This window comes from Nasonia vitripennis, chromosome 2 (genome assembly GCF_009193385.2).
Source record: "Nasonia vitripennis strain AsymCx chromosome 2, Nvit_psr_1.1, whole genome shotgun sequence".
NCBI lineage: Eukaryota > Metazoa > Arthropoda > Insecta > Hymenoptera > Pteromalidae > Nasonia > Nasonia vitripennis.
The window spans coordinates 15,683,031-15,697,424 of NC_045758.1; the positions used below are offsets into that span (position 1 = coordinate 15,683,031).

Consider the following 14,394-nt stretch of genomic DNA (forward strand, 5'->3'; position numbering starts at 1 on the left):
TAGCTTATTAGGACTGCTGCAGCGCGCTGCACCTGACCGTATGGCTTTTTTAGAAAAAAAAAAAAAAAGGACTGGGGAAGGGGGAAGGACTCGAGAGCGAGAGAGGATACAGGTGCGCGACGGTTGAGTAGTCCGCTTATATTGCGGCTGACTTTTCAAGCCTCATTGTTGCGTGTACGAGTGCCCGGTCATCGAGCCTTTTGTTTCATTTCGATTTCGTCTAACGGCGCTTGGATTCGTCCTATAAGCGGAGTTATTAATTAGGACAGGATGAATCACCCCTTTTTATCTATACTCTTAATTGCGTCATCAAAGAATCTCAACGCGACTTTTCGCAGTAGCAGCTTTTCACCTGCGCTCGGTGCAGACTACCGAGGTATATCATTAAACGCGCAGCCTTTCCAATGCATACGATTTCCCGGCGCCGGCTGCGCGCGCGCGCGCGCTCTCGTCCCTCCCCGATTCGGCCCATGAAAAATGCAGGCGTTGTCGGCGGCCCGCTGCTGCATCTGACTATATATATATACGTGTATTTATGTATATATAGCATGAGCTCCTAAGCGACCAGCTGCAGGCCGCAGGTAGACGGGCGCGCGAGCGGGAGCACAGGAGGGAAAGGTGACGAGTGTGCAGTCGCGACAGGTTGGCTTTCGGCCCCGACACCTGTTACGATACCGCCGCCGCCGCCGCTACTGCACCTTTGCGCGCGCGACGCTCGATCCCTTACGCTGCCGCAGCAGCAGCCTTTCTTCTTCCCTCCCTTATATATGCGCACTCGAGCTTGTGTGTGCGTGAAGAGCCTGGCGGTCTTCTGTATATATTATTTGGCGCGAGTTCGGAAAGCGGCTATCCATCCGGTTCGTTATCGATTCGCCTGGTTGCGATAATCGAGCAAACAACTTTCCAGTCGTCATAGTGTCTCGGACTCCGAAAAGAAAGCACGTCGAACGCCAGCTCGGCTCCGTTATCGATTACATAACGATAGTTGTACAATTTTAACGCTTCGCCAATTGACTTTCCGCCGCTCTCGGAGAATCACACTGGTAAATCGGTAAACCAAGTATAACGCTCCGCTCTGTATAAATCAGCGATTCGGATTCGAGAGCGCGTGTGTGCACTAGCCGCTCTCTCTCTCTCTCTCTTTCTCTCGTGTCTCTATTATGCACAGCATAAACTTTTTACACCGCGACCGAGTTAGCCTATAGCGCACACCCCGCTTATACATGCGCTGCCGTGTATAACAGCTTTAACCGAATTGCCTGGATTCTTTGCATATCGAGAACGAACGTTCAATGTCAGCCGTACACGGTATAGGCGACCTGCTGCAACTGCCGGCGCTGCTCCCGATCGTATTGGGTATATGCATTTTGCAGCCGAATAAGAAACGGGACGAAGCGAGTAGACCCGGCCCCGAGTATATGTAAGGTATACCGGTGCACGACGTCGGCGAGCTTCAATAGTTTACGCGGCGCAAACGCTCAATGAAAAATAAGCCCCGGGACGGAGGGCCGCGCGTTTTTCCGATTCCGCGCGTACGTTGCAGCTATAGGTATACACCTCTACTATACCCGGAGCGCGCGCGCCGGAGGCGAGGTCGCAACGACCGCCCTCGCGGTGAATATTTCACAAGTGGCTCCGTCTCGCTCCTCCGCTTGTGTATAACTATATACGCGCACATACATACATCTACACGGGGAGCTATATCCTGCGCGTCGCTCTGCGACTCCCTACTCGGCCGGCTTGCGCGCGCGCACGGATCGATTCTCTACCCGCCGTCGCCGTCGTTGCGAGCGTGTCTTGCGGTAATTTAAAATTCGTATTGCCCTGCGGTCGCGCCCCACCAACGCGCGGACCCTTTGCTTTTTTCTGCGCGGGTGTACTCGCGGGTATCGCGCACAGGCTTCGAGGAAATTTCGACTGGTCGCGATCGATGGGTTGATTTTTCGGAGGAAAAGACGCGGTACAACAGTGCACAGGTGTGCGCAAGGGTGTAGCACGAGCCTGCGCCGCAAAGTTGGATTAGTTCCACAACAGCTCCGAGCAGCTGATGACATTTTGACGATGATGGAGGATCCGGGATGTGGATGTGTGTAGTTGGAAGGCCGAATGTGGATTGAATTGAATTGTGTGGATTTTAATGCGGAGTTACTCAACACTCGATCCTATTATCGTATTGTCACTAGGCGACGGGAGTCGAAAACTATTCGATTCGACGGATCGAAATGTTTCGCAAGATCTTCAAATCAATGCGCTATTTCAAATTGAAAGAACCTTCGCGCGTTCTAAGGCGCCACCTGTTGGCGGAAATTCATACGCAAACTCTGTCGATTATGTAGTTTTAGTGATGTCAGAAAATTGGCGGGATTTTACTCCTGCGCGGTCTTTTGCTTTTCTGCTACGCGGTCAGTTGTGATGTCGATGATAGATTGCACTCGTGCCTGACGTGAAGAATTTGCCAATTCATCGGAAAAAACGGAGCAGAGTTTTTGACAGGCGTCAACAATGCCACTCACTCAATTATTCCTGTGATTCGTGTCTGAAATTTTTTTATAATAAAGGTAATGTTCTTTGATCCGAATACCGTTAAATTAAAAGTGTTGTATTGGATCTTTTATAAAACAAAACTCCGATCTAAGCAACCAGTATTAACAATAAGTTATCGTTACCGTAGCCTACAGATATTAGAGAACAAGTATTTGAAGAGTTCACTGAAACCATGAGCCATGAAGATTCAGACGATGACCTTCTTGCTGATCTTTTGGCAAATGCAGATGATGATGATGGTCCGAAACCAAGTGCCAGTAGCTCCTCTGAGCCACCAAGTAAACCACGGGCATTGAAAGAACTCGATTTTCATTTTCTGGACAAAGACTTTTCTAGCAATTTCGAAGATGAGACACTCAAAGTTCCATCCCCGAGGAGCCAGAAAGAAGCTGCCTCTGCTATTGACGACCACGCAAACTCCTCTGATGACGAGGATAAGAAGTATTTTGAAAAACAACAGTATTCTGACTATGGGAAAGATATTAAAAATTTGCTTAAGACTAAGGAAGCTGAGAAAAAAGACAAAAGTTTAGAATATACTTTTAGGAAGGAAAACACCGACAACAATAGTTTGACAAGGAATGAGTCACTTTCTAAGACCAATAACTCTCCTTTATCAAATAGTTTCAACAAATTGGCTCCAAAAAATGACAAGTACAGCTTGCAAGTTCCAGCAAGTCCTAGCAGTACCTTGGCTCGCAAAGACGTATACAGTGATCCAATTTTTGGTCTAAAGATTGTCAAGCCCTTGGTGTCATCAGCGGAGCTCACTGAAAAAATGCAAGGTAGAAAAGCTGTAACTGTTTCAAACATCAAGTTGCATTTGACAAACCAAGCTCTAGGACTGCTACCGGAAGATTGGGTGATTGCAGGAGTATTATTGAATACAAGTACTAAAACTTCCCAGAAAGGCAGTCATTATTGCATTTGGAAAATCTCTGATCTTTCTACAGACATGAAAGCAGTTTCCATATTTCTCTTTAGCGGTGCATACAAACAGTTTTGGAAAACAACACCAGGTGCTGTTGTTGGCATTTTGAATCCCTCAGTTATGGAATCTAGAGATGATAAGGATTTAGCCACACTCTCTGTAGACAACGCTTTAAAAATAATGATTTTAGGCACTTCCAGGGACCTGGGCAGGTGTAAATCAATGAAAAAAAGTGGAGACCGTTGTACAGCTCCAGTTAACTTAAGCCAATGCGAATATTGCATTTATCATATAAAACAAGAATATGGAAAATATTCCAGAAGGTCTGAACTTCAAACAACTGGAATGCGAAGAGCTTTTGGAAATACATCCAGCTCACCTAAAACAGCTACACCACAAAGGCATCCAGAAGCAGCAAATTTTGTAGCTATCCCAGCTAAGCGAAATGAGGCTCAGTACAAAAAGGATTGCGAAAGATTAGCCTTATTGAGAGGAGATTCTTCTGCAATTAAGAAGTTCAAACAACAACAACAACAACAACAAAAAGAACCAGAAAAAAAAGTAAAGGCGACTAGCGTTGAATTGACAACTTGTCAGATGAGAAAAGATCAAGAAAGATTAACAAAATTGCAACAGTGGTCCGATACACAGAATTTTGATTCTCCAACTGTAAAGGAAGAAAAAAAACCAGAACCAAAGTTCAGTTTGCCTGTTCCAAAATTGGGAACTGGAGTGAGAGGAGGTATAATAGACTTTTCTCAGCCGATTCCAAAAAATCTTGACAGAGCTAGGCTCAGTGCTATTGAGTGGGTCAGAAAAAACGGCTCTTTCAAAAAGACAAATCCAAATAAAATTCGTCCAGCTAAAGAAGAATTGGCGGAAAAAGGAATTAAGCGTAGACGAGAAGAAGAGGAAGGCGAAGAAATAGAAGCGGAAAAAATTAGGAAGGAAGAAGTTGTCAAAAGTAAATTCCAAGAAATGCTAGAAATGAAATCAGCTCATTCAGATCTTATCGAGAAGCGGCAAGACGAGGAGACGGAGCAATACTTCCGAAAATTAGAAGCAAAAGAACGCATGGAAGAGAAGATGTTGACGACTTACAAAATCGATTGCAAAGCTGTAAGATGTAGCGTTTGTAAATACGTTGCTTTTTCGAGTTCAGATTTGTGCAAGAAATTGCAGCATCCAATCAAAGTCATTGATGCGGTTAAAAGATTCTTCAAGTGCGGCGATTGTGGAAACAGAACTATAAGTCTCGACAGAATACCCACGGAAACTTGCAAAAAATGTTCCAGCTCCAAATGGGTAAAAGCTGCCATGATGAGCGAAAAGAAAACTGAATTGGCTGGTTCAAAGTTGTGCATAAGAGGTGGTGAAGAAAAATTTATCGGATCTATGGCAACTGATGCAAGTCTGAACTTGTTAGTGCCAGAATCTGATTAATGAACGTTATTGTACATAACTTATTGCGTAATTTATATTTTTATGACATAAAATAAACAAAACATTTTAAATAAAAGAAAAGCGAATAGTGAATAATTGCTATATATACCTTTGAATTATTATCAAATTAAAAAATTTACTCATGCTTCAAGTTTCTAAATCCTTCAAAGTTATTACAGGCAAGATAAAGACAATGAAAATAGCTGATGATGTGTTACAGTAAAATACCGCTTTCATTGTGATATGAACGAGACATGTCCAGTTATGTCTTCTTTGCATTATTTTTCATTTCACGATAATACACTATCTAGCGATTAATTATGTTGTTGAAGGCTGCGGAAATTCATTTATGAGTAAACCTTACTACTTTTTTCCTTCTAATTTTTCGATTAATTCTAATATTCTCAAAGAGTGATTACATGTACGGATAAGGCTTAAACAGGTTTGATGATAATATTATAAAATAAAAAAAAAATTGCAACAAAAGTAAAATGGATATAATTTATCGTAGGTATTAAAAATTCAAAGTATTGCAATTTTAATATCTTTCATTTCTTTAAATTATGTAACATTGTTTTTATGCAAAGTATTTTAATATTGTACACCATTTCGGTAATAGCAATCAGTTTATTACATTTCGTCCATGATTCTCCATACGAACAGAGGTAACGCTTGGCAGGTCGACCGGCTTCGTCAAGGCTGCCTCGTAGCGACTACCACCGTTGGAGAAGAAGATAATACAAGTTTTTATAATATTCGATAATTTCATTAACCATATATTTTGATTTGATTAAAAAGCACAAAAACAATGAGAAATGATTCGCTTCCCAATAACTATCGGTAACAGAATTACAACAATCAAGAAAATAAGTGACAAAAGTGCGAGAATTAAAAATTTGTTTCTGTAATCGATAGTAATTACAATATAATTAGGAATAAACTCTAACTATTAATCTTTCTCGTGTGTGGTTTGACAAGTCTCAGAGCAGCCTCGACGACGTGTCAACGTTGCGATAGAAAATTGCGACGGCGTGTCGTCGGTTCAACGTCATAGGCAGGCATCAAGCTGGCTTTTAGTTAAGTTGACGCAGTCTTCTTCATGTCGAGTCTTAGCGACCCACAAGCACAGACTGTTATTTTATATATATTTTTTTTTTCGTTTTATAGCACAGCACCACAGTTTCTCTTTCTCTCGATCCTTCGGAGCAATAGAGTTCACAGAACCACATTTTTTTACTTTTTCTATAGAAAAAAATAGAAGTACTTTTTGATCCTATCTTCATTTCTTTCCATTTTGGAATGATGGAGAGAAAGAAACGATTAGTCGGGCGCATTAATAACGTTCGGCGTTTCTTGGTTTCCTTCGTGTAATCTGTAGCTGCTCATCTTCTCTTGTAGCTTTTTTTATTCCTGCTTGTATTTTCCCAGGACTGGAATGATTCCAATCGACATATTTAAATCGGCGAGTAAAAATGCCATTTAAATAAATTTTTAGATAAAAAAATCTAATCTTATTTATTTGTAGTGATCAAATTTTTTTGTTATCTTTTACCATATTGATAGATAAATACGGTTGTATTGTTATTGCAACATACGATATCCGCAAATTATATACAAAATAAAAAAATTTGTCACCTTTAATGTTATCAAAGTGTACAATTTCAAAATGTTAACTATGCCATTATTGATGAAATAGCTGTAGCTACTTTCTTGATACACACGATTTTACTAACAGTTCCACGTTGGAAATGCTTTTAACTTGAGTTTATGTAACTGGTTGCAGTTGGAACTTAAAAATATATCAACAAAAGGTGACTGAATTTTACATCTATGTATTTATATGTATAAATATATTAAAAAATACATAATATGTAAATAAATTATCTAATTTAAAATCAAAAGTTCTATTGAGTTTACGATTATTGATAATAAAAGTTAAATATAAATTTAACGTGAAATATATTCATTTAACGTTTCATAATGACAGGAATTAAACTTTTTTGTCTATAAAAGTTATAAATACAAACAAAAAAATTTGATTGAAACAAAAAAATCAGATTTAATTAAAAAAAATCGTGATTTTTCCAGCCCTGGTGTTTTCCAAAAAACATCCAAAAGTTTAATAGTCATCGTAGTCGAAGTTGTCGAACTCAACCTCTTCCAACTGCATACTTTGAAAGTCCACCTTGTACCGCAAAATACCTGTAAATTTAATTTGATCCCAATGTTATTTGCTGTCATGATGTACAGATAATTAATTTTATAATACTAAACAACTACTAGAAGAAAAATTTCGCTTTGCACTCTTACTTTTTCAGTTACCTTCTCCAATTTGCAAGCTAATAAAAACGAATAGTAATATTAATCATCAAAGACTACAGAATCTTCTTCTTTTGATTGTATTTTTTTCATAAATTGGCAATCATTAAAGATGTACAATCATGGCAAATTGGATACTTAAATATAAATTTACAACATCAAAAAATAAAAATCTACTTAATTTGCATACTACTTATTTGAAAAATCTCGTTCCGTCACGATAGGCAAGAAATTGGGTATTTGATGTTAAATTAATATTCTTTTCATTTTCTAGCTTGGTAAAGTACAGTAAATTAAATAACAATAATAGTAATCCAATAATTTTGTTTATACCAGAAATATTTTTCTGCTTTATGGAAAAAGTATTGTATTGTCGTATAGTCGTATAGTCGTATAGTATTGCTTAACTTAACAAGGTAAGAGTTTTCAATAAATATCTATATATATATATCTATCATGCAAAATCTAAACGAATTGGAACAAAGAATCAAAAATAAATGGAAACGAAGAGAATTATAAAACGAAATTACGACAAGCGTGCGAAGTAATATTAGAAAGGACAAATGATGATTATCGTATTATCACGACGATCTACGAAATGCGATGAGAGTGCAAATAATATGAAGACATGCAAACGAATCTTTCGACTTTTCGAGGCACGCAAAAAAGATTAGCAGCCCTCGAATCTTTTTTTGTGTCGATCAAAAAGAAATACGAAAGTTAAAAAAATTAAAAAGGCAAGTAACTAAACTACTGTAATAAAAAACATCAAACTGACACATAAAAACTGCAGAATATGGTGGTACTTTTAATGAAGAACAAAAAAGTTGATGTTCCAAAATAAATCAAAATAAACTATGACACACTCTTAGAAGCAAGTGATTCAATTATACGAAGAATGTAAATGTTTTTTTTTACAAACAGTGTGCGCAAAATAGCATTTTCCCGCACTAAGCGAAAGATTTCGAAAACAGCTATTTCGCGCAGTTCGTTTGAGAAAAAAGGATTACTACGCAACGCATATACGAGTCGGTGATTTACGCGCTCATTTCGCTCGTGAGACAAACGCCACTTGTGCGAAAATCTCCTACTTGCACACTTGTTGCGTAATGTACTATTACGATACGAAGAATGAAAGAAACAAAAAATAACGAAAGAGCGAATTAGCTGACTTGAATAATCATAGGGGGTCTACCTGGTCGACTCTGACTGAGCGACGGAGACGCGAATTTAATAATCGTCGAGGTCGACGTCATCGAGAGGCTCGTCAGCCTGTAATGACTGGAAGTCGACTTTGTAGCGCAGAATTCCTATATACCCAAAGACTTCTGTATTAAAATCTGATTATTTATGTTCACATTTCCTTAAAACGAGTCGCCAGTAAATGCAATTGTTATTAAACTATTTGCGCATTAATCATTGTAAGAATGCCTTTTCTATTATTCATATATGAAAACTTGCGAAGTTGGTACCCATTTTAAGGACAGTAAAGTCATTATAAGTTTGTTTATAACCGCTACTAAGTATTCTATGCATTAGTTTATACTAATGTTATAAATATATCGTAACCAAATCATCTAGAAGTGTTTAAAAATAATGTCATGCTAACCTCCAATGCCACCAAAACCTCTCACGAATTGCGATCCTTCTTGAGATTTATCCGTAATAATTTCTAAGGTTGCTCCAAAACTCTTGTAGTTGTTTGCGAGCCACTCCAGTAGAGGTTGGCACTCTACCAATTCCAATTCGACCCCGCTCTGTACATGATATAAATTGGTAAGTATGACGTAATCAAATTATAGCAATCATTTTCATAATATTTATGTAACTAAAATAACCTCTTTATCAGTGAAATGGGTTTTGTCCTTTTCTTGCTCGGGTGTGAGGTGAAGGACTTTCTCTTCATTGTTTGTGTGATTTTTTAGGACATATCTTTGAATGTCAAGATTCTCCCAACATATCAGCGTTTCAACACTACCTAGTTCAAGTGCTCTTAAGGTATCTTCAACTCCAAAACAGTATTTTCCTGTGTCTTGAGAAATTTCGTCAAAGTAACGACCTGCGAATAAAAATAAACGTATGTAGATAAAAGTATATTGTAGGAGAACAAATATTTGCAGCTTGTATTAAGATACATACCAATAAGTTTCTTTTCTTGAATAAACTTAACATTCTGCAATGATTCTGCAGCTAATTCAATAGCTTGATTAAAACCATTTTCTCCACCGTATGAAACGTCAACTAATTTTATGATTTTGGCTTGCAATCGCTGTAAATGAATGCCGTAAAATTTATAGTTATAATACATTACAGATAAGGTGTGTAAGCTATTTAAATTATATGTACAACTTAAAAAAAAAACGAAAATAAACTCACAGGATCAAACATATCAGATTGACTAAGCTCTGTTTTGAAGTCAGCACTACCAGCAAGGATCAAACCAGCGATGTTAGGCTTATCGTTAGTAATGTAAAGCTGCGTTGCTACCTCAGCAACTTTGCGTACATAATTGTGACGTTTTTCCATTCGCAACCGAGCAAAACGTAGAGCAGACTGACCTCCTCTGCCTGTAATTTGCAAGTGAATAAAAACATTAAAAAATTTGAACAAAATATTCATTTTAATTCAGAGCAAAATTCTAAAACCAATGCTTCAAATTCTCGCAAAAACCATGAAAAAATTTACAAAACATACAAGTCGACTCATAATGATATTACAAGTTTGAGTATAAGCGAAGCAAAATTATTAAACCAACTAAAGCTACCACTGAATCTACAATTAATAACATTGGTTATCGACGTACCGTGTTTTTTCGGTAAATCGACCGTAAACTTGTGAAGAACCTCTCGCGTATTTCCTTGCAAGGTTCCGAAAAGTGCACCATTACCATCCATAACAATGAAACCAAACTTGTTATCGTCTGCTAAAAGGGCCGTCAATGCTTCGGTGTGAAACTGCGGAAGAAACGATAAATATTGAAAACACGTGGATCAATGGTAAAAAATAAACGCCACAGATCGTAGTTTATTTTTCACCTTATTGTCACAAAGGTAAAGCGACGTATTAATTGGTTTGAAGGGTTCAAAGTCGATGTTCACTTTCTTTTCCTTGCCTTCCTCAGTCACAATTGTTCCACAGTAAATAACCAGGCCATTTGGAGGTACTGCAACATTAAATTTATGCATTGTTAAAAGTTACTGATGGAAGAATTCGCAAAGTAATTGGCTATGATCAGCCGAAAGAATTTTTCTGTTATATGTATATCAAGGATTTCTATATTTAAATAGTAGATATATATCGTACCTTTGGTATACAACTTTAGCCTGTGTTGTACCGATGTGATGGCACCAAGGACGGACAGTCTGTTGACTCGAGACTTGATATTCGATGCTGTACCAAATTCATCAGCCAACATTTTACTGACTCTGGAAATTTGATCCTTAGGTGGAATGATAAGTGAAATCATGCTAGTACCATTCCTGCGAAGAGACAATGCGCAAAGTTAAAAATATGCCGAATGAAGTTTGCTGGCTGGCCCTTGCAATATTGTGCAAAAAGTCAGCGATTGGAAAATCAATGCATAAGTAGGCCCACAGCGGGAAAATGCTCGTGTGTTTCGCTCAAAAACGTGTAGGAGGAAAAAAGTCGGAATGCGAAACATATGGCGTGTTTGAGAAAATAAATAAATGATCGCAGTAGTACTGACCCTCTGGCCATCTCAAGGCTCTTGATGAGCTTCTTGATCTTCCAGATCTCGACATTGCGGTCGGCGGAGGTCTCCTCGTTGGACATTTTGCTGGTGGCTGTGCTGTAGCGGCTGGTTGCGGTGGGTCCTCGACGATGTCGTTTCCCCGGGCAGTCCCGTTAGTGTCGCTCCCTCTCTTATATATCTCTCCCTCTGTCGGACTGCTGTACGTGTGCTGCGGGGGGGCACCTGCTGCGAAGCGCTCTCACCTCCTCGACGATGTCGTCCGTCAGCTGCGCCTGTCGACAGTCACGTTTTTAACCGAAGGCAGACATGTAACACACGTTCGCGCAGCCAACCCGTTAGAATCAAATGTACGAGAGTCGCTGCCGAGGCGAAGGTGAAGGAATGGGCGAGAGCGAGATGGAGAAGGAGAGGAAGGAACTAGCAGCAAGAGGGCCCCGGCCTAGTGCGCCCGCGATTCAGACAGAGACGGAGTCAGTGCAGAGAGGGAGGCAGCGGGCAGGTTCGGGAGAACAAGAGTGTGCGAGAGCGAGAGAGCGAGCGAGAGAGAGAGAGAGAGCAAAAGAAAGGAGAAAATCCGAACGGACTCTACCCCGCTGCCGCAATCCGGCGCAAACTGGATCGCGCGCGCGCGCAGCAAACGCGACGTGCACCAGCAGTGCGCTAGCAGCACGCGTTGTGCTGGCGGCTGCTACTTCGGCGTTGCCACGCGCACCGCAGACCATATTTCGTACCCATACGCAAAATGAACCAACTCCTTGATTTTTTTATTTCTCTCGCTCCCAAACTCTCTCAAAGTCGATAGCACTAATGTGACTTATGTGCTGCTCTCCTGACTCATCATCTCGGAGCCACGCAGACGCAACGTTTTCGGGGTTAGGCTGGCTCGTGTTGCACCGTCTGGTTGTCTCTCCGCTTTTTTCGAAGCGGGGCCAATGGAAAGTTACAGAGGTGCAGATTTATCGAATCGAAGCCTAGGGACTCACGATTATATATTACACCAGGCGAAGCTGCTCCCGACGACGTGCTGCAGGTGCGAATATGCTTAACACGCGCGCACCACGACGACCAACACACACGAACTCACACACAGCTCTCTAGCACGCGCGCGAAGGTCCTCTCTCGAGTCTCGGAAGAAGAGCGCAGCTCCTCTTGAGATCTGATCTGTCAGGCTACTCGCACAAGTATAAGTATCTACACGCGACGCCGCTCCAGTAGCGCCGAATCCCGTCGTCTGGCGAAGGCCAGCACAGCTACTGCAGGATGGTCGTAATGGTAATTTTCGCTCGTCGTCGATCGGTCGTCCATGCGCGCACGCCACACCACACACGCGCGGGAGAGAAAAGAGAGAGCTGGATCGCCGACGCAGCTCTGTACCTATAGCTCGACTGTATGGGCGCCTATCGGCTATACTATATACTTTTATTTATAGTGATTCAGCCACGATGGGGTAGTACTTAGAGAGTTTCACGTGCTCACGCTTCAGCCCTGCACTGCTATATATAATACATACCGAATAACTCCTATTTCACGGCTTTCGAGAGGGCAGCACAGGGTGGAAAAAATCAGCGCGTGTTTTTTGCCACCGGCACTGGCTAGACTGATATAACCCTCAGCAGCAGTCAGCACCCACTCTTTTTTTGTTTCGTACGTCGTTGAACGTCGCAGAAGCGTGATTGGAAGATTTTTCACGCTATAGATTAACTAGGGTTACTTTCTACCTTATCGACCGGCGGTTACGTAATTTTGCACCGAGGCTTTGGCAACTCTGCCCGGGTTTTTATGATCTGTGATGTGGTTGTACGTTGAGGTTATGTTATATAGGAACAATCAAAAATGCATTCCGTTGGATGAGCGCTGGTTCATGTCATTATTTTGTTATCCTCAAAAATAATATGCTTGTTTAATTATAGAATGTAATTTATTTCAAGATTAGTGGTAGTTCCAGTGCTCGAAATAAGTTGACCGAGCCCATGTTCACGAATTGATTCGCAATACTCTATCTATGTAATATACAAAGAAAAGCTCTCTATTTTGAGATTGTACTTCTCGAATCGTTAATTTAATATTTTTTCAAATTTCGTTTGCAGAAAACATGAGTAATCAGCTGAAAAAGGTTATTTTGCAAGCCGATGTTTACATGGTTTGCTTGCAACATGCACTTTCAACTGAAAATTTTGAAGTTATGGGTTTACTCATTGGTGATGTATGTTTACGTGTGTATCATTATTTTGTCCAAGTAATAGTTTACCGTACATTCAACCTTCCATGTATTTCAGAATGTCGATGGTGTCAGTAACATATCAGCTGTGATAATCTTAAGACGCTCCGATAAAAAGAAGGACAGAGTTGAAATCTCTTCTGATCAATTACTTAAAGCTACCACTGAGGCTGAACGATTGACAGAGGAACTTCAAAGACGAATGAGAGTGCTGGGATGGTATCATTCACATCCGCATATTACAGTTTGGCCATCGCACGTTGGTAAAATACTTTGGATAATTTTAGCTTATTGCATATATTATCAATAAACATTGTTGGCCTCTTTAAATGTAACTGTAATGTCTTTTTAGATGTTGGTACCCAGCAAATGTATCAAACCATGGATCCTTGTTTTGTTGGATTAATATTTTCAGTATTTTCAGAGGATAAGAGTACTATGGTAAACAAATTTACTGCAATGATTCAATCTATGTGTTGTGTCATCAATCACTATTATAATCTTTTTTAAATGTAGGAGCAAGAAGTGTTACTGACATGTTTTCAGTCTGTCAATGGAAAATCTAAAGAAATCCCTCTTGAAATACAGTGTACACCAGATATTTCTGTTAATTGCTCTAAGGTAATGCAATAACAATATTTGTTAAGTATATATACTTGTTTTATATTTTAATCAACAAAAATTATTAAAATATTTTTCTAGACCATGATCGAATTACCAAAAATTTTGGCCCAAGAAGAAGCGGATATGGCTGAAGATTGTAGCAACCACCCTGATATTCTTATTTCCATCCACAACAATGCTGGTAAATATTCCTAATATTTTACCATAATATTGCCCAATCAAATTTTCTCATCTTCTTATTTGACTTTTTAGTGCAAACACGAGCCTTAGGACACATTACAGATGTAATTACAAGGCCTTTAGTACAAACACTGCATGAAAGACTAAAATTGAATAGGTTACGTGCCGAGTTTCTTAAACAACAAGTTACTCATTTAGAAGGACAACTAGGAAAATAGCAGAAACAATATTTAATGACCAAAGTGAAACATCTTTGTAATTTCAGAAAAGTGATCTATTTTGGTATTATTGCCATTTTGAAAACATTCACAATTAAGTTTAGTAATTTAACAACTATATTTTTAAGTCGATAATTCCAGTAAATGATAATTATTTGATAATAAAGAAGTTTATAAAAGCTGTTAAGAATCAAAAGTCTTGAAA

At 39.5% G+C, this 14,394-nt stretch overlaps 3 protein-coding genes across 7 annotated transcripts; 2 read left to right on the plus strand and 1 right to left on the minus strand.

Annotated features, from left to right (window-relative positions):
* The first annotated feature begins 1,941 nt into the window (after positions 1-1,941).
* Positions 1,942-4,999, plus strand: LOC100121444 (protein MCM10 homolog). The gene is made up of 2 exons (XM_001605007.6): positions 1,942-2,558; positions 2,672-4,999. The coding sequence occupies exon 2, from the start codon at positions 2,717-2,719 to the stop codon at positions 4,916-4,918; it is 2,202 nt and encodes a 733-aa protein (XP_001605057.2). The 5' UTR covers positions 1,942-2,558; positions 2,672-2,716; the 3' UTR covers positions 4,919-4,999.
* A 449-nt stretch (positions 5,000-5,448) lies between these two features.
* On the minus strand, positions 5,449-12,619 carry LOC100118208 (eukaryotic peptide chain release factor subunit 1). Of its 4 annotated transcripts, XR_004226685.2 has the most exons (12): positions 11,933-12,344; positions 10,944-11,221; positions 10,541-10,716; positions 10,273-10,400; positions 10,041-10,191; positions 9,614-9,804; positions 9,377-9,506; positions 9,076-9,296; positions 8,847-8,994; positions 8,433-8,547; positions 7,229-7,257; positions 5,449-7,120 (listed from the first exon to the last, which is right to left on the minus strand). XR_004226685.2 is itself a non-coding variant. In XM_008204028.4 (11 exons), the coding sequence occupies exons 2-10, from the start codon at positions 11,027-11,029 to the stop codon at positions 8,468-8,470; spliced, it is 1,311 nt and encodes a 436-aa protein (XP_008202250.1). In that variant the 5' UTR covers positions 11,030-11,221; positions 11,933-12,446; the 3' UTR covers positions 5,449-7,120; positions 8,433-8,467. The 4 variants fall into 4 exon arrangements, 3 of the variants coding, with proteins under 3 accessions (XP_008202250.1, XP_008202241.1, XP_008202238.1); XM_008204028.4 differs by lacking the exon at positions 7,229-7,257 and having other exon boundaries at positions 11,933-12,446; XM_008204019.4 differs by lacking the exons at positions 7,229-7,257; positions 8,433-8,547; positions 11,933-12,344 and adding an exon at positions 12,460-12,619.
* A 46-nt stretch (positions 12,620-12,665) lies between these two features.
* On the plus strand, positions 12,666-14,385 carry LOC100118237 (lys-63-specific deubiquitinase BRCC36). Of its 2 annotated transcripts, XM_008204013.3 has the most exons (8): positions 12,666-12,806; positions 12,878-12,953; positions 13,037-13,152; positions 13,226-13,430; positions 13,520-13,608; positions 13,684-13,788; positions 13,870-13,972; positions 14,044-14,385. In XM_008204013.3, exons 3-8 carry the CDS (start codon positions 13,042-13,044, stop codon positions 14,187-14,189), a joined length of 759 nt encoding a protein of 252 aa, XP_008202235.1. In that variant the 5' UTR covers positions 12,666-12,806; positions 12,878-12,953; positions 13,037-13,041; the 3' UTR covers positions 14,190-14,385. The 2 variants fall into 2 exon arrangements, with proteins under 2 accessions (XP_008202235.1, XP_031779251.1); XM_031923391.1 differs by having other exon boundaries at positions 12,666-12,953; positions 13,037-13,162.
* Positions 14,386-14,394: the final 9 nt, after the last annotated feature.